Source organism: Lichenostomus cassidix, unplaced genomic scaffold, assembly GCF_008360975.1.
Source record: "Lichenostomus cassidix isolate B80296 unplaced genomic scaffold, HeHo_3.0 HiC_scaffold_42, whole genome shotgun sequence".
In the NCBI taxonomy this organism is placed as follows: domain Eukaryota; kingdom Metazoa; phylum Chordata; class Aves; order Passeriformes; family Meliphagidae; genus Lichenostomus; species Lichenostomus cassidix.
In genome coordinates, this window is record NW_028147241.1 from 3,287 (window position 1) to 30,402 (window position 27,116).

The 27,116-nt window shown below is 48.0% G+C and overlaps 2 protein-coding genes across 7 annotated transcripts; one reads left to right on the forward strand and one right to left on the reverse strand.

The window, feature by feature from the left end:
• The first annotated feature begins 9,700 nt into the window (after positions 1 to 9,700).
• Positions 9,701 to 23,861, forward strand: SPATA16 (spermatogenesis associated 16). 6 transcript variants are annotated; one of them, XM_085043881.1, is made up of 13 exons: positions 9,701 to 9,987; positions 10,290 to 10,572; positions 12,757 to 12,837; positions 13,909 to 14,322; positions 15,393 to 15,538; positions 16,199 to 16,288; positions 16,698 to 16,782; positions 17,255 to 17,402; positions 17,783 to 17,923; positions 18,163 to 18,275; positions 20,436 to 20,600; positions 21,402 to 21,479; positions 23,316 to 23,860. In XM_085043881.1, the coding sequence occupies exons 3-13, from the start codon at positions 12,799 to 12,801 to the stop codon at positions 23,520 to 23,522; spliced, it is 1,626 nt and encodes a 541-aa protein (XP_084900007.1). In that variant the 5' UTR covers positions 9,701 to 9,987; positions 10,290 to 10,572; positions 12,757 to 12,798; the 3' UTR covers positions 23,523 to 23,860. The 6 variants fall into 6 exon arrangements, with proteins under 6 accessions (XP_084900007.1, XP_084900010.1, XP_084900006.1 ...); XM_085043884.1 differs by lacking the exons at positions 9,701 to 9,987; positions 10,290 to 10,572 and adding an exon at positions 10,792 to 10,990; XM_085043880.1 differs by lacking the exons at positions 9,701 to 9,987; positions 10,290 to 10,572 and adding an exon at positions 11,778 to 11,844.
• Positions 23,862 to 24,769: 908 nt separating this feature from the next.
• Positions 24,770 to 26,499, reverse strand: LOC146424086 (uncharacterized). Its single transcript, XM_085043904.1, has one exon. The coding sequence runs from the start codon at positions 26,408 to 26,410 to the stop codon at positions 25,031 to 25,033; it is 1,380 nt and encodes a 459-aa protein (XP_084900030.1). The 5' UTR covers positions 26,411 to 26,499; the 3' UTR covers positions 24,770 to 25,030.
• Positions 26,500 to 27,116: the final 617 nt, after the last annotated feature.

Genomic DNA, 27,116 nt, shown 5'->3' on the forward strand with positions numbered 1-27,116 from the left:
CCCACCCACGGTTCTCCTAGGGGTCCCCAAAACTGGTGTTCCCTCCTCTCCCACTCCAGTCTCACGCAATCCCCATGTGGCCCTTGGCAGATCCCCAACCCCCACCACGGGAAGGACCTGCATCCCCCCTCCCCCGCCAGGGCTCTGCCAGCAGCCGCCACTGGGACCCCCCAAAAACACCTCCTGGGGACCCCTTGATGTTCTCCTGAGGGCCACCCGTGGCTCGGCTTTGGAGTCCTGTAAGCTCCAAACACAGCCAAAGAATACCAGCTCAGGGACCCCCTGGATATTTGGGGCGAACTCCCCCTCCCCGCTCACGTGCAGGACGGGGGCAGCAATGGTCCAGTGGAGGCTGCAAATTCAGGGAGTGCCAGACTATGTGATTTCTTCTCTGCTTCGTGCTCCTCCTTTGTCCTTCCTCTTCCTCTTCCTCTTCCTCCCACTCCTCCCCCTTTGTGTCTCCTCCTGCTCCTCCCACTTCTCCACTTCCATCCCTCCTCCTCCTCCTCTGTAATCCCACCTCCTTCTCCTCCTTCCCCCAATCCCTTCTCCCACTCCTCCTCCTCCTCCCTGCTCCTCCTCCGCCGTTGCCAAGTCGCTCGCAGCCCGCGGGAGGAGCGGGGATGCAGCCGGGACAGCTGGGCATGGGCAGCGCGGGGCTCTCGGCTGCTCCCAGCCCAGCGCTGGGGACAGGGGGAGCCTGGCCTGGGGAAAAGGAGAGGGAAACAGGGAAAACTGGGGGCTGCAGATCCAAAGTGGGCCTTGCTGGGGACTCTGCGCAGGGAGTTGCAGCCTGGAGATGCGGGAGGGGGGAACGCAGAGAGGGGTGGGGGATCCCAGCAGTGGCAGCACTGGAGTGACTGGGCTGTACTGGGATCATACTGGCAATGACTGGTTTATACTGGGGTAACTAGAACCTCACTGGGGCAATGGGGAGTGACTGGGCATGACTAGGAGCATGCTGAGGGCAACTGGGAAATACTGGCCATGTTCATAACCATACTGGGTTGACTGGGACCCCACAGGGAAAAACTGGCACCATGCCGGGCAGAACTGGGACCACACTGGCAGCAACTGGGAGTGAATGGGAGTGACTGTGTCTACACTGGAGGCAACTGGGCATGACTACAACCATGCTGGAGGGACTGGGATCATACGGGGATGTACTGGAACTATACTAGGGTCAACTGGATTCAACTGGGATAGCACTGGGAGGAACAGGGATCAATTGGAACTATGCTGGAGGCAACTGGGATTCTGTTGGGATCAGAGTGGGAGCAGCTGGACCCGTGCTGGGGGAGACTGGGATCATACTGGCAGCAACTGGGACTGCACTGAGGGTGACTGGGAGTGGTTGTAAGCAACTGGGATTAGGCTGGAAGCAACTGAGGGCAACTGGGAGTGACTGGGAACATGCTGGGAAGAACTGGGATATACTGGGAGAGACTGAAACCATAGTGGGGTAAATGGGACCAACTGGAATCATGCTGGACGATAATGGGAGCAGCTGTGGCCATGCTGGGGTCATATTGGAATCCTGCTGGAATTGACTGGGATCATACTGAGAGTGACTGGATATATTAGTTTGAAAACAAACCAGTGGGAGATCACAAGTCAGGATTATAATTTAATAGGAAAATTAAAAACAAGTGCAATACTACAAGGAAAAAGCACTGACAAAGTCAGATACAACCTGACACCCTGTTAGGGTAGTGGTAGCAGTCCAAGGGAAGTAGTTAGGTTGAAGCAGTGATCTTGTGGAAGGTCAGGTCTCTACATCAAGGTCCAGTGGCAGCTCTTATCCTCTGGGAATCCAGTAGACAGGACTGCTTTGTGCAGGTCTAAAGCCAGGTTATATTCAGGTGGGAATGCTTGGCTTCTCCCTCCTGGTTGGAGAATCTCACAATAGGATGAGGTAAGTCCATGAGTCATGCAGTGGGTTCTTGGCCCATTAACTGTTATCAGGGGTGAGTCATAGCAAGAGATAACTGCTAATGGCCCACAGCTGGTGGTAACAGAATACTAAATACATCTGTATTGTAACCCAGGACACTGGAATAGTGTTGGGAATATTTGAGAATGACTGCGATCACACTGGGAGTAACTGGAAATGTGCTGGCCATGACTGGAACCATACTGTATGTGACTGGAAGCAACAGAGAACATGCTGGGAGCAAATGGAATCATATTTGGAGTAAGTGGGAGTGAGTGGATTCATATGGGGAGCAACTGAGCCCACATTGGGAGTGACAGGGAGTCACTCTGGGCATGACTGGAGTAATACTGGGAGTATCTAGGAATGACTGGGGTCATATTGAGGGTGACTGAGTGCAACTGGGATCACTCTGGGAGCAAATGGCATCATTCTGGGAGTGACTGGGTTGATACTGGGAGCTACTGAAACCAGGCTTGAGGTAACTGGGACCATACTGGGAGTGACTGGAAGCAACTGGGATCATAGTGGAAGTGGTATGAAATGACTAGAATCGTACTGGAGGCTACTGGGATCATGGTGGCAGTGAGAGGGAGCAATCTGGATGATATTTGGGGCAACTGGGACCATACTGGAAGTGACTGGGATTATGCATGAAGAGACTAGAACCATATTGTGAATGACTGTGGTCCTTCTGGGATCATCCTGGGAGCCACTGGGATTACAGTGGGTGTGAATGGAACCTGACTGAGGGGTAACTGGGAGCTACTGGGTCCAGGGTGGGAGGACACTGGACACATTGGGAGACACTGGGAACATACTGGGAGTAACCGGGACCACACTCTGGGGAACTGAAAGAAAATGGGATCATGCTGGAGGCAACTGGCAGTGACTGGGAAAGACTAGGATCATTCTGAGGGAATTAGAACCTTACTGGGGCAACTGGGAGTGCCTGGGAATGACTAGGAGCATGCTGAGGGCAATTGAAATATAGTGGGAGTGTCTGTAACCATACTAGGGGACTGGAACCACACTGGGAACAGTTGGGACCATGCTGGGGGCAACTGGGAGCAAGTTGGAGTGACTGGGGTCATATTGGAAGTAACTGGAAATGACAAGGACTATATTAGGGGCAACTGGGAGAAGTGGGAACACCTGGGTGGAAGTGGGAGGAACAGGGAGCAACTGGGACCGTGCTGGGGGCAAATTGCATCATAATAGGGAATGACTGGGAGTGACTGGGTTCATACTGGTGAAGCACAGAATTGACTCCACAACTCAGATAGCTATGAAGTAGGTATGTGTTTATTCCAGCTGGGGTGCATGGGGGGTAGCCCCTCCAAAAGCATGCACACTGTCAGCAGCACTTCACTAGGTTTATATTAGGTTACAGATTACATATGCATAAAGTTAGACAAAGCCCCTATACATATTCATTACCTATCCCCACTTCATATTATAATGAGTTCAAAGTTCATTTAAATATGCTCGTGCAAGCACAGTGTCTCAGATTAATTGTGGGTAGGGGTCCCAAATGATTGATGATGGCGTAATCAGTAGTCTTCCTCATGATGAACTCTTCACCTTGCTCCCTTGCTCATGCTCCCTTGGTTCTTGGTCCAAGTCCAAGCCTGAGAACCAACTTGTACCGGTCCTGGGGTCCAAGGGCGGGATGCTCGGTCACACTTAGCGGTTTTTCTCAATTATTTGGCTCTCTTCTCTCTATCCTCCCTGATACTAGTTAGGCACAAAATCATTAAGCGAATAATAAATGGTTTTCAGCAGGCATATCTTAGTAAATCGTTACCTAGTCTCTGGTCCTCTCAATCAGTTCAAAAATATAATTATTATTATTATTATTATTATTATTATTATTACTATCCAGCTTCTAGTTCTTTTAATAACTTCTATTTTACCCAAAATCACTGGGAGCATCAGGGATCCTACCGGGAATGAGGGGAAGTGACCAGGATCATACCGGAAGTGACTGGGAATGCCTGGGCTCATCTTGGCTCCTACTGAGATCCAGGGCGATCCCCTTCCATTCCCAGAGGGTGCCAGGGGGTCCAAGCACAGTCCCAAAGGGGATCCTGGGAATTCCCAGGGATTCTCCCTTTGCTCCTGTGGCAGGACATTCCCTCCCCCACTTCTCTCTCCCCCTGATCAGTGGCCAGAGATGGATAGCTCAGATTAGGTTGATAGCTTAATCCGGGCTATCTGGTGTTGTCGACTGAAAGTCTAAGGTGAGATACTGAGAGAATGTGAAAAATTTTTTGTGACCACAAATCCACACTTTTTTTATCCTATAAAAAGCTCATGAAATCTCAGAAAAGGTAGAAGCTTTTCTACATGGACGTTGGAGCGTGAAGTAAAGTCTTTTCCCCTGAGCTTGGACGCAAGTTCTGTGGTAACTTCTTGCAAGACTGAGGGAGGATTCTAATGCATCTCAGCCCCAAAATTGGATTTGGTAAGATCATTGGTTTCCGATATTGTATTATTCCGGCTAACTTATAGGTACCTTTCTTAACTTGCATTTCAGCTATTTTGTAGCTCAAGCAAGCATTTCTTAACTTGCATTTTTAACTATTTTTATAGTACAAGCAAGCATTTACCCCATAATTGCATTTTAGCTATTATAGTTTTGCAATTATGCATTCATTGTGTGTGTATGTATGTCAATCTGTTGTATGTTTGTATGTTTGTTATTTTCTGTGTGTAATAAATGGTATTTTTAGACTAATCGGCCAAATATCAAAGATCCTTGTGAACAGGACCGAGTCTTGGGGAGTTAGCTATCCTAAAGCCTGGTAAACTGCAGAAACTCATAAGGCTCCTGTCTCCCATGCAAGACAGCTCCCTCCGGCACTGTCGCATCTCCCAGCCTGTGGTGCCAGGATCTGCCCCTTCTCACAGCCCCCAGACCCTCCCTGTTTCTTGATCCTGGTAGCCCCTGGACCCCCATTGCTGCGTCTCCCAGTCCCCAAAGCCTCCTTTCCTCAACCCCAGGGACTCCCTGAACCCTCCTTCCTGAGGTCCCCTTTGTGCCACCTGTAACCCCAGCATTCCATGGCAGGTTGGGAGGAGACACAGGTGGCCCCAAAGTACCCCAGGGATATCCCAGACCATAGGGCATCACGCTCAGTGTATAAAGTGGGGGAACAAGGAGGAAGGGAGGACATTTGGAGTAATGGTTTTTGTCTTCTCAGGAAACACTTAGGCAGGAGGGGCCCTGTTGTGCCAGCAGTCAGGGTCAGCACCGAAGACACAACAACTGAAGGAACAGTGTAATTTATATAATGCAAAAGGGCAAAGAATGACAAAAGGAGAAACTTAGCAATGTACCTAGTCAGCACTACCAAAGATTGCCTGTAATGATTAAGAAAGATCCAACACCAGTTACCCTCAGACTTTACCATCATCCAGATCCAGACACATCAGCTGGGGGAAGCTGTCACAGCCAAGGGCTGGAGAGCCAATCCCGGACACTGGGAATTCCTGCAGGTGCATCCAGCTTTGCAGGCAATGAGGCTCCAACCTCACTGTGAGAGGGCCCAGCTTAGTGCTGAATAAACAAACTGATATCACTTCTAGTGCAGGAACATCTGCTTTCGTTCTCCCCTTTGGTTTCTCTGAAAGCCTGGCCAGGGCTCAGGGAGGAGCCAAGGGAGTTGATTTTGCCCATACACCCCCAAACAAAGCCAGATGTGGCCTTGTCTGGTTTCTAAATACAGAAAGGTAAATCTGTGTTTCCCCAATGCACAGCTACAAAGATAATTTTGCTAATAATACTTAATTAGTTAGCAGAAACAAATAACATTTGGTTGCAAAGTTCATCTAGAGATAGCTTTGGCTCAGGGCCTGTTCTTCAGGCCTTGATTCTTTAATCAGTCCCTTGACCTACAGATGAACTACAACCTTCATAACAATTCTTTCAATAATATAACCTTAGATTTAGGTGTTAAACATAAAGGCATCACCTCTTGTTCTTCAAGTAAGTGCTGTTCAAGTACATTACTCAAAGCTAGAATTAACATTCCTTTAAAAACATGACAAATTAGTTGCTATTCTCTGTTATTTACCAAATCTTCTTTTGCTCTTAAGACCATGTCTCTTTTTAGAAAAGTCTCAGTTTTCCAATTTCCAGCACATAGTGTCACAACAGCTCTAACATGGAATCATAACACACCAAGTGCACACACTGCAATGATTACAGTGACTGCCACAAATGCATTTGGCAGCAGCCTCCAATTTGGCAGCCACAAAGCCAATCCCACCAAAAAGAATTTTCTTCTTTCTGCCACTCTTCTATTGCTCTTTCTATCAAGGTGATTCCTGATTGTTGGACGCCAAACCCATCACTGATACAAGTGCAACATTCCAGTCCTAGGATACAACAGGTTCTTCCTTGGCCAGCAAGCAGATAATCCAAGGCAGTGTGGTTTTGTAGAACCCCCACTGCTGTTTGTTGGAGCTCACAGGAGGTGCTATTCAATATTTTAATAGCATTGTTTGCTACTTCTAATAATCAATTTAACTTGTTAATGTAAACTCCACAGAATGAGGCAGCAAACATGGGGCACAGGATGAACCACAATCTTTGGCTTTCTGCAATGCAAGGCACTCTTTGGGTGGAAAGTGTTCTCTTGGGCCCAAACTTTTCCTTGTGGTTGTTGCCTAAATGTTGCCTAAATGGTGGCACTGCAACTTTCCCCGCATGTTCCCCCACCTGACTCCAGCTGTGCTCCCAGGATGGCAGTGGCTGTAGGAAAGGGGAACAAACCCCCATAAATGGGACATTTCTGGCTCACCTCTGGACAGAAATTGGAGCAGCACACTGCCTGCCACTGGCCTTTGGGCCTCCAAGCTGCCCAAGCCAGCCTTTGCAGGTGATGCCTGATGGATTTTTGTCCTTTCTCTTTATACTCTTTTTATACCCTTTTTATACATTTTATACCCTTTTCCATCCCCTGTACCTTTCACTCCCTGTACCTTAGCCCTACGTGTCTATAACCCTTGTCCTCTAGTTAGCCTAGTTCGGGGTTCTTTGGGGAAGACGAAACATCCCTACTATCTCAGAACTAGAGGCTCCAAACTTGGACGGGGCTTCCTCTCTGGCACATGTTTTTGTAAACTAGATTGTAGCCTCATTTGGGGGGCGGGGGGAATAATTAGAATAGGGGGACAATTACTTCATTTGTCAGGTTTCTTATTGGGACATTTTAGATAGATATGCTAATTTGCAAATTGTATACACGTTGTATGCAGGAGGTGCTCCTTGGCGTGATTCCACCTTCAACGAGGGGGCACCTGGGATCCTATTAAAACCAAGGTAATATCCTTTTCCTCTATACTGCTGTGTCTGTGTCTTATTTTTACCAGCTTTTAAGGCATCACAGGGAGCTGGTGGGGGGGTGGCAAGGCCCTGACTGTTTGCTGTAGCGGGCTGCTTGCCTTGGCTCGCACAGGGGCTCGGTGTCACCCGGCATGGGCAGCTGCAGCATGGTGTGCAGGCCACTGGATCATCCCTGCCGCTTTCCTGCCCCAGGGCCTACCCCTGGCCTGGAGCTCCCAGCCACCCAGCCACCCACTCCTGCAGCCAAGGGCCAACTGGCAGCCTGGGGCCCGTGCAAGCCGGGGGCCATTGTGACACGGCAGCGGGGCCCCCCATGCATTGGCACCCCGTGGTGGGCACCCTGGAGACAGTGTGGTGATGCTGTGGAACTCAATTGGAAGCCAGGCTCCCCCTTGGGACACCATAGCGTCTCAGGGAAGGAAGCCTGGCGACCGGGTGCTGACTTCAGCTAGGGAAGCTGATGGAAGCAGCGTCACTGGCACCACTGGCAAGCTATGGAAGCTGCTGGAACCAAGTGCCCAGAGTGATGCTGGAGTGATTCTTGCCTTTTTTTTATTTGTAACTGTGATAAATGAGTGAATAGTGAATGTTGGCTCTCGCAAATATGAATTTAACATTTACAAGTGATAAGCTACTGTGTAAAGTAGCACTAAGATGAAATATAGTTAAGTAGAAACAAAGTTAGAGTGAATTATAACTTTGTAATAGTTGTAATATGCTAGAAACATTGTAAGAAATATGTGGTAATAAATGTCTTTTAAGCTGATAAACCACAAGGCCAGAGATCAAGAGGCCCTGAAAGAATAAAAAGAAACAGACCTCATGCATCCCAGTGTCACCGAAACTGCAGGAAAAACAAAAACCCTCTAACACTGTATTTAAAGTGACAGAGAATCAGGCATTACTATATTTTCTGGCCAGGATGTGCCCAGGAAAATTCCAAGAAGACATGGTTTTAGAGAATTTTCCCCCGAAATTTTATACTGTCAAAACCCCATAGAGATACATTGTTTCAAGGTTCATTGGACCGGAGTTGAGTAACCCCCGATATTCAGTCTCCCATTGGATCCAAATCTCCTCGCCTCTGATGCTAATTAGATTTTTCCTTCTTCAATTTTTCTCATTATTCTTTTCTGGATCAGATGCCTTCATCCCTGCTGGAGGTGGTGTCTGGGGTAGCTGTTTGTGATAGCCACCATGTCCTGTGGATGTTCTGTTGATACCCACAATGTCCCGCGGATATTCTGTTAAGAGCCTTTATCTTTCTGGTTATCTTCAGGGTCACTCCCAATGTATGGTATGGTATGTTAATCCCATCTCCGTAGGGTGATACTACATCTCCCAAAAACTAAAGAAAACTCCTTTTCCTCACACAAAGTCAAGTTAAAAACAAACTAGAGATATAAAATGTTTAAAGTTATATTGTTTCCAACACCAGGAAATCTGTTACCCACATTCACACCTCCCTGAGAAGCTGTCAGCCACAAATTGAATTCGAGCTAAAGAAGACTTCAGCCTTCAGCCCTGAGCCAAACCAGGGGTCCCAAGATGGCGCTGTGCTGGCAAAAGAGAGCAAAGATCAAAGAAAGAGGAATGGTTGAAGTGTAAATAGTTTTTCTCGGGACTTAATGACTATGTAACAGTTACAGAAAGTACTTAAGCGCACATTAGGATGAATAGGGTGTAGGACTGAAAAAAAGGCAAACCTGCCACTCTTGCATGCTGCTGTAAAGTATTTCTAAAAATGTCGGCTTGTGAATTTGTCTATATCATAACCTTGCTAGTACTTTTGTCTACCCTTTTCTCCAGTTAGAAAGACCAAACCCATTGCAGAGCTCCGAGACCTGGGGGGCACAAGGCCCCTCTCCTGTCTTGCTCCTTCTGCAGGTACTTATACCCCAGAGACACAGCCTGTTTGGGCACCATGGGCTGCTTGGGAGTTGCACAGAAACAAAAGGGTTTTACAAGCCCAGTGGAAAGTTTAAATCAGCTTTTAATTAAGTGTCTTGAAGGAATCACCCAATTCTTTAAATGCATTAAGGCACTAAATGTTCATTAAGCACCGTCTAGCACACGGCTTTCAAAATTGTTTCCCACTGGATCTTCTAAAAATGCTTCAACCACTCTCCCTCAGCCTTTCCTGGCGAGCCCAGCTCAGCCCAGTTCCCCGAGCACTCCCAGGACTCTAAAGGCCACCGCCGAGCCGGGCTGCTCCCCTCGGGCTTCGCTGCGGACACGGTGCTGGCCCGGCCACACTGACCGCCCTGCGCCGGGGCCCACAGGCTGCTGAGCGCTCCCCGGGCCGCCTGGGCCTCAGCACCGAGCAGAGAGCCCTGCCCGGGGAGCTCCCAGGGAATGTTGGCGCCGAGCGGAGAGCTCTGCCCCGGGAGCTCCCGGCCAAAGGCAGTGGCTCCAGCCTCAGACAGCCACTCCCAGACCCACAGCCCACCCAGGGCCGCCCTGCCCATGCCGGGGCTGTGCCAGCACTCCTCACAGCCACAGGGGCCTGAAACCCCTTCTCCCGGATGGGAAAAACTCAAAGAACCACTTCCGTCCTTCCGCCTGCGCCTTCTGAGGGACTCCAATCCTGTGGGAATTCCCCCGCACCGGGACAAAATACTGCCCCAACAGAGGGACTTGGAGCAACCACCTCCGCGTCCTCCATGCCCCAAAGATCCCGGGAGCTACCCTGGTGCTGCAGGTGGGGTTTTGGGGCAGGGAGGCTCCAAGGGTCCCCCAGGCTGTGACCCCTCCCAGTCCATGCCTGCGCCCGGTGCCGATGTTTAGCCCGGGCTCTCTCGCTGTTCCCAGCTCCTGTAGAGTCCTGGGGTGACCGGGCACCCCCGCCTGGCACTGCAGGGCCCTGAGCCCTTGGTCAGCAAAGGGTCAGTGTCCATTCCCGGCCCCTTGCTGGGGGCTCTGGCCATTCCCCACCCCCGTGCACTGGGGTTCGGCTACAAGGTACAATATTCAGTTAATTTGATCTTTGTTATCTTCGTTTAGATGTGCAAAACCAGCTGCTGCTGAGAGAATTCCATCTCAGACTGAAGGGTTCCCACCCAAAATGCTGCACTCAGTTCTGACCCAGCATTAAGAAATCCAAGAGCAAAATAGAAAGCTGATTATAGAATCTGCAAAATCACAGCTGAAAACATTTCATTTATGAAAGCACAAGTATTAACAGAAGCTGAGAAAACCAACAATGTTTTAAAACAAGCTTCAAACACTCGAACTAGAAGAGTTCAGGCAATACATTTGATTCGAATGAGCCCTCTCTTTCTGACAGGTGAGCAATGCCATCGAATTTCCCAGCCAGGGAAATAGGGACCCCTGGCAGCAGCAGCTTCACACACAGCAATGACACAGACCAGGGCTGGGCAAGCAGCTGCCAAATTTGTAACTTCTCCATTGAAGGGAAGGATTTATTTTAATTATACTGTAGCCACAATTAGTAAAGTGCAAGATTTATGAGTCAAGAAAAATATAAATAAATCAATGATGAAAGACCCCCACCACATCAAAAAGACAAACTTCATTTTTCTATACTGTCACAAGGCTTCTTTGACTGAAAAAAACAATCAAACCATTCTGGAAGTTCAGACATACGAAGGAATCTGACTTGGGTTTCTGCACCAAACCACAGCAGGATTTGTCCACTTCGCCATTGAGAATAGGAGCACACAAACAAATCCATATTTCTTCAGGTATTTTACAGTTCATCCTCCATTTTTTAAGAACAGATTGCACCAGAGACCTATCCTATCCTGCTAGGAAGAAAGATGCTTTGATTTACTTAAACTTTGAGGTCCATTTAAAAAGTAATTTCATTAAAGTTAGATGCTTGTAGGCTTGAAGGTAAGGCATAAATCAAATTGATCATAATGTGCAACTTCACTTGACTGCAGTATTTACACTCAAATGCCCTTTCACTTGAAACTCTCAAAAGATCTTAAATCTAATTATGAACAATACCATCTGGAGGCAAGATGAGAGCTGCAACCAATTCTGGGTTTGGTTTTCAAAGCGATTGACCCCGAAGCCTGTGTTGAACTGCAGCAGAGTTGTGTTCAGCAGCTCTGACAACTGGGCCCGAAATGCCAGAGCCATGTTTGGAGCTGGGTCCCATCCCTTTCAGTAGTAGCCACCAACTGCACAGTGACAGCTGCTGCCCCACAGGAAAATGATCTTTGGGATCATTTTAAGCACAAGCATGAGGCCAGTGCAGTGTCAGCCCTAAGGAGCTGCAGGTGAAGCCCAGCAGGGGAAGGAGGGATTGACTTGGAAGCTGCTGAGTGCCCTCGGTGGCCCTGGGCCTGGAGCCATGGCCATGTTCCCAATGGCAGCTGTGGGGCAGGAGCGATGCCCAATGTGCCCATGGGTGTGTGGGGTGGCCAGGCTGTGGGGTCCAGGCTGTGGGGAAGGGCTGAGGGGCAGTTGCCTGTGCAGGCGGCAGTTGGGCTGGGGCAGGGGGCAGTTGCTGGGGCAGGGGCTCTCCAACTGCCCTGGATGTGGAACTGGAGCTTGGCAACTGCCAGAACGGCCACTGGAGCCAATGGAGGTGAGTGGGGAAAGGGCAGCTCTCCCTGTGCCTGGCCCAGAGGGGCCTGGGCTGTCCCACAGAGAACAGTTCCCTTTGGGAACACCAGGGCTTTCCCAGGGGCTGTTCTGGAGCTAGCAGCAGCTTTGGTGCTGGCCCTGGGGACAGGCCCAGCAGGGAACAGGGGCTCCTGGCCATGCCAGGGCACAGCCACATCTCCTCCCATCCCTGCGGGCACTGACAAGGGAGCAGCTTTTCATGGCATTGCCAGCACCCCAGTTCACAGCCCAGCCTCACCACTTCCCAGAGATTGCCATGAATTCCTCCCAGTCATCTCCCAGAGGATTTCTTGTGGCCCAGAGAAGCCCACAGGGAGGATCAGAAGGTGCTATGGGGCCTGGAGCACTTCTGCTGTGGGAAAGGCTGAGAGAGCTGGGACCACTCTGCCTGAAGAAAGCTTGGCAGAGACCTCAGAGCTCCTTCAGCACCTGAGGGGAGTCACAGAGAGCAGGGGAGGGACTTTGGACAAGGAGCTGCAGGGACAGCACAAGGGGAATGGCTTCCAACTGGCAGAGGGCAGGGTTTGATTGGATATTGGGAAGAAATTCCTCCCTGGAGATGGAATGGTGAGGTGGGTGGTAAGGCTCTGGCACAGATTGCTCAGAGCAAACAGAGGTTGCCCTGGAAGTGTTCAAGGCCAGGCTTGATGGGGATCGGAACAACTTCCCTTCTGGTGTTCTCGTCAAGTAAGACACCTTCCCACAGGTCCTTTTTGTTCCCTTTTCAAACTCCAGAGCTAAAAGGATTCCCAAGGAGGGGAGGAAGAGCTGAGCTGCAATTCCTGAGCTGGGGAAGAGTGGGAAAGCATTTAGGGCCAACTACCTCAGGGACAGCCATGCAATCCTGAGCGTGCTCATCCCTGTGTTCTTCCAGGTGACCCAGGAGCTTGGACAGAGCCAGCAGTTCCCTTCCCACATGTTTCTTCAGCAGGAACCTTCCTCTAGAGCCCCTGAGGTGAGTACAGCTGGGCTGAACTGATTCAGGACTGTTTTGAAATGGGACTTAGGGAAGGGAACTGCAGGAGCCCTGCAAGGGGGAAGCAGCTCGGCTGTGGCTATGCCTGAGTGGGGTTCATTTCTCTGTGCCTGATTTCTGGATCCCCATTTTACCCCAAAAGAGACTACTTCCCTCTGCTCAGTTGGTTTAACAACATCTTTGATGGTGAGCAGCTATAGCAGCAACCTGATCTCAGATGGCACTGTTTAATGTTATTGTAATCACAGTAATCTGTGTCCTAAGCATATGAAATGTGCTCAGCGTTGAAATAGATCTCATATGTTTAAGTTGATTTTGAAATTGTTTCTCCATGAATGAACTCCCATTCCTGGAGCTCAGAAGAGATCACAAGAGGCATCTCAGATGGTACTTTGGAATAGGACAGAATTCCTGCCATCCTCTTAGCAAGATAAAGCAGAGAAGGAACATTAGATGTTCACTCCAGGACTATGAAAATCCTTTTTCCCCCCAGAGACTTGCATTTTATTTAATTCTGTTTTCTTAATTTGATTTAATTTAATAATACGTGCCAAATCTGCTTATCCCAATGCATCCAGGAAAGGTAAATGAATGGATGGCAACCAATTTTAAGACATTGGCCCTTCATGTCGTCTTGTTTGGTGCTAAAATCCATGGTAAAGCATTGTCAGAAATCACTTCTGGAAACCAATCAGAGTTCTCCTGGGACATTTTGCAAAGGCAAGCTGTGACAAGGACAAGGGGGAATGGCTTTAAGCTGAAAGAGATTTAGATTAGATATTAGGAATAAACTCTTGGCTGTGAGGCTGCTGAGGCCCTGGCACAGGGTGCCCAGAGAAGCTGTGGCTGCCCCTGGATCCCTGGGAGTGTCCAAGGCCAGGCTGGACAGGGCTTGGAGCAACTTGGGATACTGAAAAGTGTCCCTGCCTGTGGCAGGGGTTTGAAATGAGATGATCTTTGAGATCCCTTCCAACCCAAACCATTCTGGGATTCCCTGAAATTACTTAAATCCCACACATCTCCCCTCACCTTCCGCTCCTTCTCTTGCAGGAGTGGCAGGAGGCAAAAGAACACAGAGAACGACCCCAGAGTGGCACAGACAGAGCAAATTGCAAACGGAAAACAGGAAGCCACGGAAATGTGTCCAGGACAAAAGCAGAAGCAGCAGCAGAGAGTGGCACAGGGCCATTCCCGAATCCTGCGCTTCCCATTGCTCCCTCCAGACTCAGGGAAATAGAAGCGGAGTTGATCTGCGCTGATGAGGAGCACATTGAGCTGGAGCCTGGCGAGTCAGTGGTGCCTGCAGTGCCACCAGCAGTGGCTCAGCCTCCTGCCCCAGTGCCAAGGCACAGCCTGTGGCACCGTGCTGCCGCAGGGCTCCAGGCGGCCCTGTGCCAAGGCAGCGCTCACTACAGGCACAAGGATTTTGCGGCAGCTGCGGCCAAGTTCTCCACGGTGCTGCAGGTACAGGGCTGAAGGGCTGGGACCCCACAGCAAAGCCATGACAGGGCTGTCCCACCACTCCCTGGGGCAGTCAAGGCAAGGGGAACCAGGAGCACCAACCTGGTATGCTGAGGGGTGGACAGAAATCCTGAGATGCAATTTCACCTGAAATCGGAAAATTAGGAGTTATAAATAAACAACAGAAGGGGGCAAGTGTTGGACTGAACCAAAGAATCTCAGGTCATTTTGTATTTTTCTCAGGTCATTTTGTATTTTTCCAAGTGTCTCAAGTTCTTAACTGTATTAATGTGTGGAGGAAATTGAAGTCCCATAGATTGAAAAAAATGCTCCTCTCTTTAATCCTAGCTCTATCAGCAATAAATGCCCTCTCAACAACTGGGGAGTTTTCAGTCTGCCCCAGCTAATGTTTTCTCTCCACTCTGACCTCAATCCCTTCAGCCAGGCACTTACCCTGAGAAAGAGGCCCAGTGTTTTACCACTGTTCTGCCAAGCTTCATTCAAAATAATTTGTCAAATATTCAGGCTTTCCAGATCACAAGCAAATATCCTATTCTTAGTTTGTTTTTTCTACAATACTGAAGTAATTTTTTAAAGCCATACATATTATCAGAGTCAGTGAGTAAAATGACAAAGTGTCATCCTTTCTGGTGCCTTTTTGCCCTCTGTATCCAAAAATGAGCTGTAGTAGGGGCAGAACCACTGGTCACATAAGAAGAAAGGAGGACCTGTCTCCTCCTAAGAGGAAATGGAAAGGCTGGGGAATGGACATCCTGGGAAAATAGATGAAGGAATTAATTCCTGGCATTGTGGGCAGAGTGCTTGGGACATCACAGAATTGTAGGGCTGGGGCTTCTCAGCAGTCTCTTCATCCAGCTTTCCTCAGAAATCAAACCCAGAATATCCCTGAAAGACACTTCTGTTCTCTCTACTGGTTTCTGTAATGATGACTTTAGTTAAAGCCAGAGTCAATTGGACTTCAGTTTTCTCCACTGATCAGTCACAAAAAGTATTTCCACCTAACACATGGTGTATTATAATGTTAGGAAATCATGGTTTTGTTTCATGTGCAGCTTTGCAGTAAAGGCTGTGCTACAGACAACCCCTTGAAGTCCTCTCCAGATGATGTTTCCAGCCTTGCCAGTTGGATTGAGTCAAAGCTTGTCATCTGCTACTTAAAACTGGAGCAGCCTGGCCTTGCTCTGAGTCATTCCTACAGGTAAGAGAAAATCTGGATTAGATTCACTGCTGAGACTGAAATCCAAAACAAAACAAAGACTAGTCCAGGGAGAACCAGTCTAACTATGAGAAAAGAGGAATCAAGAAAACACACCTCACATATGTGTTTAGATTGGACTAATTGCATCTCTTGAAGTGAAGGGTCTAACACAGGGGCCAAGGTTCACCCACACAGCACCTTTGCCTTGCACAGAGAGCATTTCCAAGTGTCTCAAGCTCCCCTTCCGGTACATTCCAGATGCACAGTGTTTCCAGGGAGATTGGCCAGACCTGCTGCTCATCTTTGGGGAGCTGGGGGTTAACAAGAACTTGTGCTCCATGTTACCTCCATGCCAAAGCCAAGAGGGAATATTACCCTTGGAACTCGTCCTTCTAGAACAATACAAAACCCCCTAATGCAATTGCATTTAGGGTAAAACCAGAATGAAATGAACATTTTAGTAGCATTTTTAGTCATATTTTCTTCATCAATCACAACTAGAGACAGAGGGAGAGGGAGGCAGAGAGAGAGATTTCACCTGACATTTGAGACTAAGCATTGAGCTGTAGAGAAGAAGTGCACAGTGGTCTGCCTCAGCCACCACTTGATTCTTAGGAGCTTTAATGATCTAAACTTGTCCATCCCTCTCCTCTCTCCCAGGAGCATCATTCAGAACCCCTCTCACTTCTGCCATCACCTGCGTCAAGCCGCTTGCTTTCGGGGGCTACACAGATACTCGGAGGCTGCAAGGTACTTGTGCTGCTCAGGCTTCCACAAGGCTCCCCTGCATCCCTTTCCTTGCAGCTCTCAGCACTGACACATCCTCCAGGAGCCAGGCTGTTCCCCAGTCCATGCCAGCTTTGCACTGTCTTTGTGTATGTGATGTCAGGGGCAGCACAGCTCCAGTCCTCCCAGCTGGTGTAACACGAATAATCCCAATTGCAGCCCTAAATGACATCCGGAGCTATTTGCTGGGAGAGAGTTCAGCGAGCTAAAAATGTGCTTGCTGCTTCTTGCCTAAAAGTTGGACAAGGCCTGAGAGTTCTGTGCAAGCTTTGGTATGAAGCTGCCAGGACACTCTTTGAATAGGAGCTGCTCTCAGTCTGGCCACAGAGCCCTTCCCTGACTGCCCACTCCTCTCTGCTTCTTTTGTCCCCAGGAGCGCCATGGCCGCGCAGTGTCTGTACGTCCTGGCCGAAGGCGCTGGGCTGGACACCAGTGACCTCCTCCAGCTGTACTGGCAGGTAACGGCTGACAGCCTGGGGAGGAACCACTCAATGAGCCGAGTTGGGAGGGACCCACCAGGATCTCTGAGACCAACTGCTGGCCCTGCACAGGGCCATTCCCAAGAGTCCCACCCTGTGCCTGAGCATTGTCCAAATGCTCCTGCAGCTCTGTCAGGCTTGGTGCCATGACCACTTCCCCAGGGAGCTTCTTCCAGTGTCCAACCATCCTCTGGGGGAAGAACCTGTTCCTAATATCCAAACTAAAGCTTCCCTGACACAACAATTCTAGATACAGTTCCTTAAGGCATTTTTTGTATGTCCTCCTGATGTGGCCTTCAGAGAGCATGGAATCACTTTCTCTTCCCATCTGAAGGACAGTTTCTCTAGTCCCTGCCTCCTCCCGTAAGATGGAGGCTTGTGGAGTCTCCATCCAAACCACCTAACTAGCCACTCCCCAACATGAAAAGGATAATTTCTTTGCCCTTTTTAGGCTATGATTCAAGAAGCCCTCACTGGAGAAAGATCTTTTGCAGTTCTGTACACACCTTTTGAGAAAGAGAACAAGGCTAACAAAATAAAGGAGGCCAACAAAACCTTTGCTGAAAAGCACCCTGATTATGTGCAGCATGTATTTACAGGTAACAGCAGCTTTCAGCTGCCCTTAAGCACTGGAGACTGTGTGTGTGTGGGGTGGAATTCAAAAGAGTTGGGGAGAGCTGGAGAGTTGGAGCTGCTTGAGCTCCAGATGATTCCCCACCGCTGTGGGAATTGGGCAGAACCTGCTTTATCTCAGGCAGCAGTAAAGTGGAAGCTCATGATGCAAAAGGCTGCAGAGCCCTGAGTTTCAAAGCCCAGTGAGAGCTGGATGGGTTGCTTTGGTTGTCTGTGTTTTGGCCACGTTTCTAGGGATGATTTCATTCCTTCATAGACTTCCCTTATTTTTCTCCAAAAAAAGTAATTTCTCTTACAGCTGGAAAGAAATGTGACAATGGAAATTATTTTCCTTTCCCTATGGCAGATCCTCATGGAATTCACCTGTTGCCAGAGAGGGCTGAATCTCATCCTAACCAGCAGTACTTACTGACTCTGGGCTTCAGAAACAGAGACATTGGAAAAGCCGTGGAAAAGGCTGTAACTCGAAAACTGCCAATCTTTCCAGGTGTGCCAACTTGCTGAAGAACAGTCTGGCTCAGGGCTGACCCCACGATCCTTGCTGGATGAGGGGGCGAGGGGTGTCTCGGGACCCATTTCCGTCAGTGCCGGCAGCCCTGATGGCCCAGACAGTTCTTCCCACGCCCTTCAGTCCTCCTCCAGTTGACCCAACATCCTGCCAGATCCCGTACAGAAAAGGGAGATGAATAAACACAGCCTCTGTGCTTCTGGGATTTCACTTCCTAGGCCAGAAAACAGCTTTCAGTCCCAGCACAGAGGAAGGATCAGAAAGAATTTGGCAGAACACTGGGAAAAGGATCATGGCAGTCATGGCTTTTATAGGAAGCACCAAGATAAAGGTGAGTATCCCATTCCCTTTCTGGCATGTGGTGTGTGGGAAGGACGTGTTCTCTTGGAGGTGATTCCTGCTGCACATGCTCCTCCAGTGTCCAGAAATGCTCCGTGAATTGCATTAGGAACAGAGCTCCAATGGGTTTAGACACTTCTCAAATGGAGTCCTAATGACTTCACAGTGACCACAGTTCCTTGAAAATCCTTCTGCATGCAATTTTCTCCACTCTTTATGGCCCATGATATTCTCTTCCTACTTCACATCACCACCAACACAGTTACTCACTCTATTTCATACTCATAGTAGACTGCACCTACCACCAGGATCTCCATCAAGAGTTAATCTGTTACTTGAAGCATTCCCAGTGATTGGGATCCTGATCCGTCTGGAGTGAAGATGTGAAATAACCTTCCCATTGGAGCTACAACCATCAGCCAGGTGATGGTAGTGACCTCTGCTCCATCCTTTGTGCCATAATGGACACAGCTTCTTAGCACTGTGGCTGACAATTAGCACAAAGGCCCAAAATCAATTTTGCACAGCTGCTCCTTGACAGAGCTTTCCTGAAGCCCTTTGCTCTTGGCTTTGGATGAGCAAAAGCCCAAATTCCTGATGTGCAGAGTCATGCAAGTGGCAGCTTTGGGAAAGGGAGGATCTGTTCCTGCTGGGGGCATTGCCTTCTGTTCACTTTGAGAAGCTACAGCTTCAAACAGAGTGTGGGTGGGGTACTGGATACACAATACAATCCTGGTCGTTCTGTAATCCGCAGAACAACTGCAATTTTAAATTTTTTTTAGATCCTCCAATTCTCTGTTTGCTTCTAGAGGTGGGATTCTTCTAATGCAACTCTACTGCAGTGTCTAAAAAGTAACAGGAAGAGAAAAAACTTTGAAATCAGGCACATCTTGCACTCCCCATGATTCCCCTATTCTGTAAATGAATTTGGACGAACAGGACCACACAGGTCAAGCAGATAAGCAGAGAGATGTGGTTTCCAGGGCACAGGCAAAAGAAATTCATTCTGTCAGAGATAAGAGCAGAGTGCTGGCTTAGGGTTGCCCAAGCCAGTACCCACAGTAGGAATTGCCAGGGGAAACATATTCCGTTTCCCTTCCCTTTTCAGAGCATTCAGCAATCCCAGCAGGACCAAACCTGTGACAAATGGCAATGCCATTTCTCCCTGGGAATAGAGATGGGCACAGAGCCAGCACTGCTCTGCTGCTGGGGACTGACGTCTCTTTGTGGCACTGACAGAGACTGTCACTTTTGCTTCCTTCCAAGTATTCCACAATTGTCTTCAAGCTAGAAACACAATCCCATCTTATTTCCCTCACAAAGAAGCTAAATTAAAACTGCCAACTTCAGCTACAGAGTCAAGCCGGACAACTTACTTGGAGAGGATAAAATAATATATTTGGGGTTTAACAGAACAAACTTTTCTTTCTGCTGCCCTCTTTCTCCTTTGCAGATGCAAATGTACAATCCAAATTCTTGTTCTGCTCAGAGTGGTTTTGTCCAAACCAACTCAGTGTTGATGCCAAGCTCATTAAACCATGGCAACCCTTCAGAGCAGCCAATCCTGCCACCTCAGTTTTCCAGCCACACAGCCTGGAGTTCATGACATAATTTATACACACACAGTGCTCTGGGTAAGCTGGGAAGGGAAAGCTTGAACATGCTTCAAACCTGCCACGTTCCTGGCTGCTTGGACGCCAGAGACCAAACCTCTGCAGTTCCCCCAGGCTCTGTCTGAAACCATGGACTGGCCTGTCTGCACCCAAACCATGAGCTGACACCCTGCACGCTTTGCTCAGCCTCTCTCTGAGACTGGAAAAGCCATCCAGGGAAGTCAGGTGATGTTCAGTGGAGGGGATGATGGAAAAGCCTTTTCCAAAGGAGAAAACTGCATTTGTGTTTGTTATCTGCTGTCTCCCCTCCCCATCTATCCTGATGATATATTTATTTTCCCAGCCCTCCCAGAGAGCTTGTGGCAAGAAAGTGTTTTTGTTGCCTCTCCAAGGCCTGTCCCAGCAGCATGGCCTGAAAGGTGCTGGATGGCACTGCTGAGAGCAGGAGCAGCACAAACACAGATGAGAAGCCTTGAGGCACAGGACCACCAGGATCCTGTGCCTCCCCTCTCACCTGCTCTCTTTTCCTGGGCAAACAGGATGAGCGTGGCCCATGTGCTCAGGCCATCGAGCAGTTCCATCATGCCAGCCTGCTCGGCCACCTGCAGGGAGGGGAGCAGCAGGTGCAGGTGATGGCCCAGGTGATGGCTGAGCTGGCGACTGTTCCCTGCCTGCAGAGAGTCTCTCAGGAGGATGACAAGCTGGTAGGTTTGGATTTCCAACACTTGGTTTGGCCTTTGCAGGCTGCGAGCCAGGGTGGGAAGGGCCAGGGCAGAGTTCTGTGCTGCTGCCATGTGTTCTGGGAGTCTTTTAACTTTGTCTGTTGTGGGGACCTGAAAGAGTTGTCAAATCCTTCTTCAGGGCTTTGTCAGAGGAGGTGCTGATCACCTGCAAAGGTGACTGATAGAACCACCAGGACTCACCTGCCAGTATCTATTGAAAATCCCTTCTTCCCCCCAACACCTCCACAAATCAGTCTGGGAAATGATGGCAATCATTCAGATCATGCTGCACAGGGGCCAAGTACCAGTTTTCCCCAGTTTTTTCCTACACTGATGGTAAAGGCAGGACACCCTGGCTTGTCTCTCTGTCTCTGAATTAAGAGCATCTGAACCATGTTCCAGGGGCTGGGAAGGCTGCAGGGTGAGGCAATACCAGGACTACCCTGGAAGGGGAATGCAGTGGGAGAATGCTATAGGATTTTAGATCCACAAGAATGCAATGCAAGGGCTGAAGCAAAGATGTGTTTGCCATGCTCACTGTGTGAAAGATGAGTCACAAAATCATTGGCTGTGCTCACTGTGTGAAAGATGAGTCACAAAATCACTGGCCATGCTCACTGTGTGAAAGATGAGTCACAAAATCACTGGCCATGCTCACTGTGTGAAAGTCGAGTCACAAAATCATCAAAGAGCAAAGGACTGGAATTAGGGTTTTATTTGTGTATTCAGAGAAATTATTTCTCTGTGAATTCCACACTGATCATTTGTATCTCGGTGCCACAGCTGCAGTCACTGATTGCAGATGCCATGGACATCCTCGCAGGAAGAACTGGAGAACGCGTGTGGACTAAAATGCAGAAGGTAACAGCCTGCAGCAAAGGGCAAGAGAGCAGATTGTTCCTTGGGCAGGAAATGTCCCTAAGTCTGGTCTGTTCAAAAGGCAGAAAAGAGAGGAGGTGTCAGGGGAAGCCTGATCCCGAGCCTTGACCTCTGTCTGTGCCCAGACAAATCCCAGCCCCAGGGAGACATGTCTGGGATTGGCCTGGGAGCCAGCGAGGCTCTCCGTGCATCCCTGCAGTGCAAACACCATCCCAGCTGATCAGCTGAGGCATTGACTGCATCCCTGCAGTGCAAACACCATTGCAGCTGATAAGCTGCACCAGGAACAGTGCAGTGATGGCAGCAACTGATGGCCAGATTGGGTCTTATTTGGGGGCTGGAGGCAACACCTGTTCTATAAACATGAAAAGCAGACAGACCATAGCTCCAAGTAGGAGCATGATTCCTCTGCAGCTTCCTGGTGGCATCCCCAGCAGCGCAGACACTGCTGGATGGTTCTAAGGAAGCTGCTGTAAATCATGCTGCTGTTCCCGTGTCCCCTTTGCCCTCACTCCACACCCCACACCCCACACATCACCTGGGACCTGCTTTCCTTCCTCTTTTCACCCTTTGTTCTCACCCAGACACCAGCACTGTCCCCAAAACAGAACAGGTACTTTTAACCACAGAGGAAAGTCGTGCAGACATTTTAATTTGCTCTCTGGCAAAAGAGTCCTGGGGGTTCAGTAGTTGTGGTTAGTAGGGCCAAGCCCTGGACTGCACCCCTGCGCTACGGGATCAGTTTTTCCAAGAGTTTCCACGTTTTTGGCCAGTTCATGATTTCCTATGATTTGGCCAGTCCATGATTTTCCTCTGCACTATGGGATCAGTCTTCTTGAGAGTTCCCACATGCTTTTCGCCAGTTCGTGATTTCCCAGGCTTTGGTTTCAAGTTCTTCAGAATGAGGCTGGCCCTAGGCATCCTCTCCCTAATCCTCAGCACGTTGCTATGCCAAGCACATCAGAGCAGAGCCAAGCCACAAGGCTCTCTGGAGAGCCCGAAGCTCCCTGTGCTCCTGGCAATGAATCCCTTGCAGCCGAGGAGCCAAAGCCCAGACACAAGTGCCCATCAAGCTTCACCAGCACAGCAGGAAACTTTTCCATGGCATCATGCAGTGCTATGTGCAGCCATACCCTGAACAGGTGCCCCTTGCCAGCTCTGAGAGCAGGAGGAGGAGGAGGAGGAGGCAGAGCTTCTCTCCCAGGCTTCTTGTGCCCTCGGCACCACAGGGAGCAACTGGAATTGTGCATAAATTTTCCTGCTTGCCTCTCTCACAAACAGCCCCTCAGCGACCCAAACCACAGCCAGGGCAGGCAGCACAGCTCCAGCCCAAGGTCAGGGTAGAGGAGCACTTTAGGGACAGCTCAGGACATGGATCAATGCAAGAGGAAGCCTTGCTCAGACTAATTCCCAGTCAGTTCCTCTGTGCTCTGCCTGAAGGAGCCACACTCCACTGAATGCCTGTCACCATGGCACAGTGGGATTTTTTATTCTTACTTTTTAAATTTCAGCTCAAAATGCAATGGACACATTGATTCTTTAGATCCTCCCATTATGCACGGTCTGCATCACAAGTAGAGCTCTGTGTGAAGCGAGTCTGTGCTACAGCAATGAAGGAATTGAATCCAAACAGAACAGAGAAAACAAAAATAAGGGCAAAGTTGGGTAGCACTGCTGCAGCCAGTTGCCTGAGAGAAGCCTTCATGTGTTTTTGTTTCTAATGACTATTAATTTTGAAATAAACTAATTGCAGAAGAATTTGAGGCTTTTATAGAGGCAAATGGACTTGCCTGTGACACCACTTCTCTCTAATTGCAGGTGGCACTGATTGAAGAGTACTTGAGGGAAGGAGAAGAGCATTACTTAAGGACCCCAAGGGTGCAAACACCTGGAATGGAAAACACATGCTGGACTCCAAGGGGACAAGAATATTTGAGATTGGAAAATATACACATGTTCATTCCCCACCCACGAAGCTTGGCCACAGGGCCAAAAAAAAGATGTATAGTTTTTGCAAATAGTTGATTTTGTAGGGATTTTATAGCTATTGATATCAAATTGAGAGATGTTACTCTTATTTTAAATTGTATTAACTTGAAGTTGTATTCATTTACATTTAAATTGTATTCAACTGTATTTAACTGTCTACATTTAACTTGTATTAGTTTAAATTTAAGTGGCATTAAGTGGTATTAGTTTAAATTTAAGCAGTATTAAAATTTGCATTAACTTTCAATTGTATGAATTTAAATTCAGATTGCATTCATTTGTATTTACTTGTATTCGTCTTAAGTTGTACGAATTTAAACTTATATTGCATTAATCTGTATTTAACTGTATAAATATAAGTTGTATTCATTTAAATTTAAGTGGTATTAAATAGTGTTTACTTGCATTAACTTTAAGTTGTATGATTTTAAATTCAGATTGCATTCATTTGCCTTTACTTGTATTAGTTTTAAATTGTATTATGTTAAACTGTATTTAGTTGCATAAATTTTTCTATTAGTTTAAATGGTATTGAACAGTATTTACTTGCATTAACTTTAGGTTGTATATATTTAAATGGTATTAAGTTATATTTAATAACATAAAACTAAGTTGGATCAGTTTAAATTTAAATGACATCAAATAGTATCTACTTGCATTTACTTTAAGTTATATGAAATAAAGCTTACATTGCATTAAATTGGATTTACTTGTATTAATTTTAAGTTGTATGAATTTCAATTTCAATTGTATTTAATGTTGCAAGCGTTTAATCTGTATTTGTTTAAATGTCACTTGTATTAGATTGCACTTAATGGTATAAAATGTGACTTGTACAAATTTCAATTTAAATTTTATTCCGTTGTGTTAAATTTTACTAGACTGTATTAAATGTACCATTGAAAGCAATACCAATGCTCTGCTCTGAGCATTTCCTGTGTCCCAGCTCTGTTCCATCCTGCTGGGTGACTCTGACCCAAGCAGTTCTGGACACAGGGATTCCCCAGCCGAAGCTTGGGAGAGCTGAGCCTCCCTTGCCTTCCCTGAGCCACCGGGATCATCCCAAGGGGAAAAGCGGCACTGGGACCATCCCAAGGGGAAAAGCAGCTTTAGGCCCTGAAGGCTGCAGAAGCTGCAAGGGCAGAAACACCACAGGAGGGGAACAGGAGAAAGCAAAACAGAGGCCAGTGCTGGGCCAGGGTTCAGGGTGGGAGGCCCCAAGGGGGGATCTTCCCCTGACGAGACAAACGGAGGCTTGACAACCCAATATGAGTTTTTACAGCAAGCTTCAGTTTATTGAGTTTCAGCATACATACTTATAGTGTGGTTAATTAGGTAATGCATATTCTGTAACCGCATATTATTATTGGTTATTTGCTTCAACGCCCTAAGTCTGGCTATTTGCCCTATGTATGGATACATACTAACTTTGTCCAGTTTTCTATATTCTTATTGGTTCTTCCACATCCCTATCAGTAGTCTTATCCCAATGTTGCAGCAAGGTCATTGTGCCCTAAATTGCTCATTGGCCAGAGAGTTGGCATCTAGGCAATAGTTAGCTGAGTACGGCTATTGTTAAAAAACAGCTTGTTTAAGTCTGTATGTCCCTTTTCTATTAGCCAATTTTCCACAGTTCCCCCATTTTCTTTACAAGTCTGCGCAAGCCACAGTTGGTTTACTGTCTGCGACAATGATTTCTTTAAGCATTGCAAAGCGCAAGGCAAGATGACAGCTATGCCAACAAAAATAAGTAAGGCCACTAATCCTATCTGCATGATATAGCGAAGCCATCCTGTTATACCCCAGTCACTCCAAGGAATTCCGAATAGGCCATCGTCTTTCTGCACAGTTATCTTAGCTGTATGCTCTTTAAGCCATTGTAGCTGTCTATGTATTGACTCACCATGATTGCTGAGGTTAAAGCAGCACATGCCTTCAAATTCATCACAGCCATGCCTCTGAGCAAGGAGCAGAAAATCTATGGCAGCACGATTCTGCAGTATGGAGTGCCTTAAGCTATCCATGTCTGCGGATAGCTTTTCTATTATTTCTGTGGTAACATTTGACTGCTTGCTTACCCAGCAGGCCAGCCTCCCTAAGGTTTTTAATGCATGTGCAGTACCGACATGTGGTAAAAGGGACGCAAAGACCCGAGACGTTGGATTCCACAGTTTTACCTCATCTTTGCAGTTTTTGTCCAAATTAAGACTGCGTCTCTTTCTGGAATGTATTAGATTGGCTGCAATGGTTTTGTTCATGGCAAGCAAGGTGAGTTTGCCCAAGTAACATGGTCCCCCGTGAGCACCTTTCGGGACTCCCTGCCATGCACGGTCTCCACAGATCAGAAACACGCCCGGGGGAAGGGCAAGGGCGCTTTTATTAGCCCAAATCCGTACATGACCACTGCCCCAGCCATAGCTCCCATGCTGGCCACATTGGGCAGGGATGTTGGCAAATATAGCCATATGGGGAGTCAACCAGGTGCTGTTAAAAATTACTGTGGGACTACCAAAAGATATGCAGCCCGTTACATTGCCACTTACATTAAGGACTCGGCTCCCCAAAAGATCCAGCTCTTGAGGATCCCATGGCAGTGATGTGTTGAGGCCAGACAGCAAAAGAGCAGTACAATGGCTAACATTAACAGCCTGCGAGCAGTTGTTGGTTGAGTATCGTGCAAAACTAGTATTGTCAAAGCCTGGGACACCGATTAAGCATGTGCGAAAAGGATCAGTAGCAGATGCAAGTGCAAGGCAAAAAGCACTAGTATGCGTTTGACTTGCCCAGGTAACCCACAAATTTTTCCTGGGCTCAATTGAATGGAGGGGGTTATTAGTGGTTGCAATGGTGGCGTCTGTTAGAACGACCCCTAGCATGCATAGGATGCACAGGAGCAAAACGCCTTTTAGTGCGCTCCCACTCATTTTCTCTAATAACCCAATACTTTGGGATCCTTTCCAAAACCCAATTGGTACACACTGCTCTCAAAATTTGGGATCCGGAATTTGATGTAGCCCAATTCACTGCATCCTGAGCCTCCCAACGCATCCAAGCTATAAGCTTTTGCTCCTCAGATTCAAATAACTGGAAACCTTGCCAGCCAGGCAGGCTTGTAAATTCAGCTAAGGCTCATTGTATACTATTGTGTGCAAAATCAATTTGGGTTACACGTGTATTAGTACAATGTAAGCAACAATTAGTATACACCTTTTGATGGACCCACCAACGCTTTTTACAAATACCACACTTAATAAGCAACCATGCCTGACACCACAGATTAGCACAGCTTCTACAAGGGTATCTATCTGGGGAAGAAGGCACAGAGCCTAAGCTATTTAAAATATATATTAATTCTGATAAAGTTTGCCAACGTTTGACTGGAACCCCGGCTCGCCACAAGATGGGATCAGTAGCACAGTGTAGAAGCTGGATCAGTCGCGGCGTTTCAACGATTGGCAATATCGGGGGCTCCTGTGGCCGTGCCAGATTGATCGAGTGCAGGCTTCACCCAGCGGCTAGGAACCCAAAGGGGGCCTGTAGAGGAAGACACACAAAAATAACCTCTGCCAGAATATATGACCTCTACTGGACCCTCCCATATGCCTGTTTTGGGGTCCTTATACAGGACCT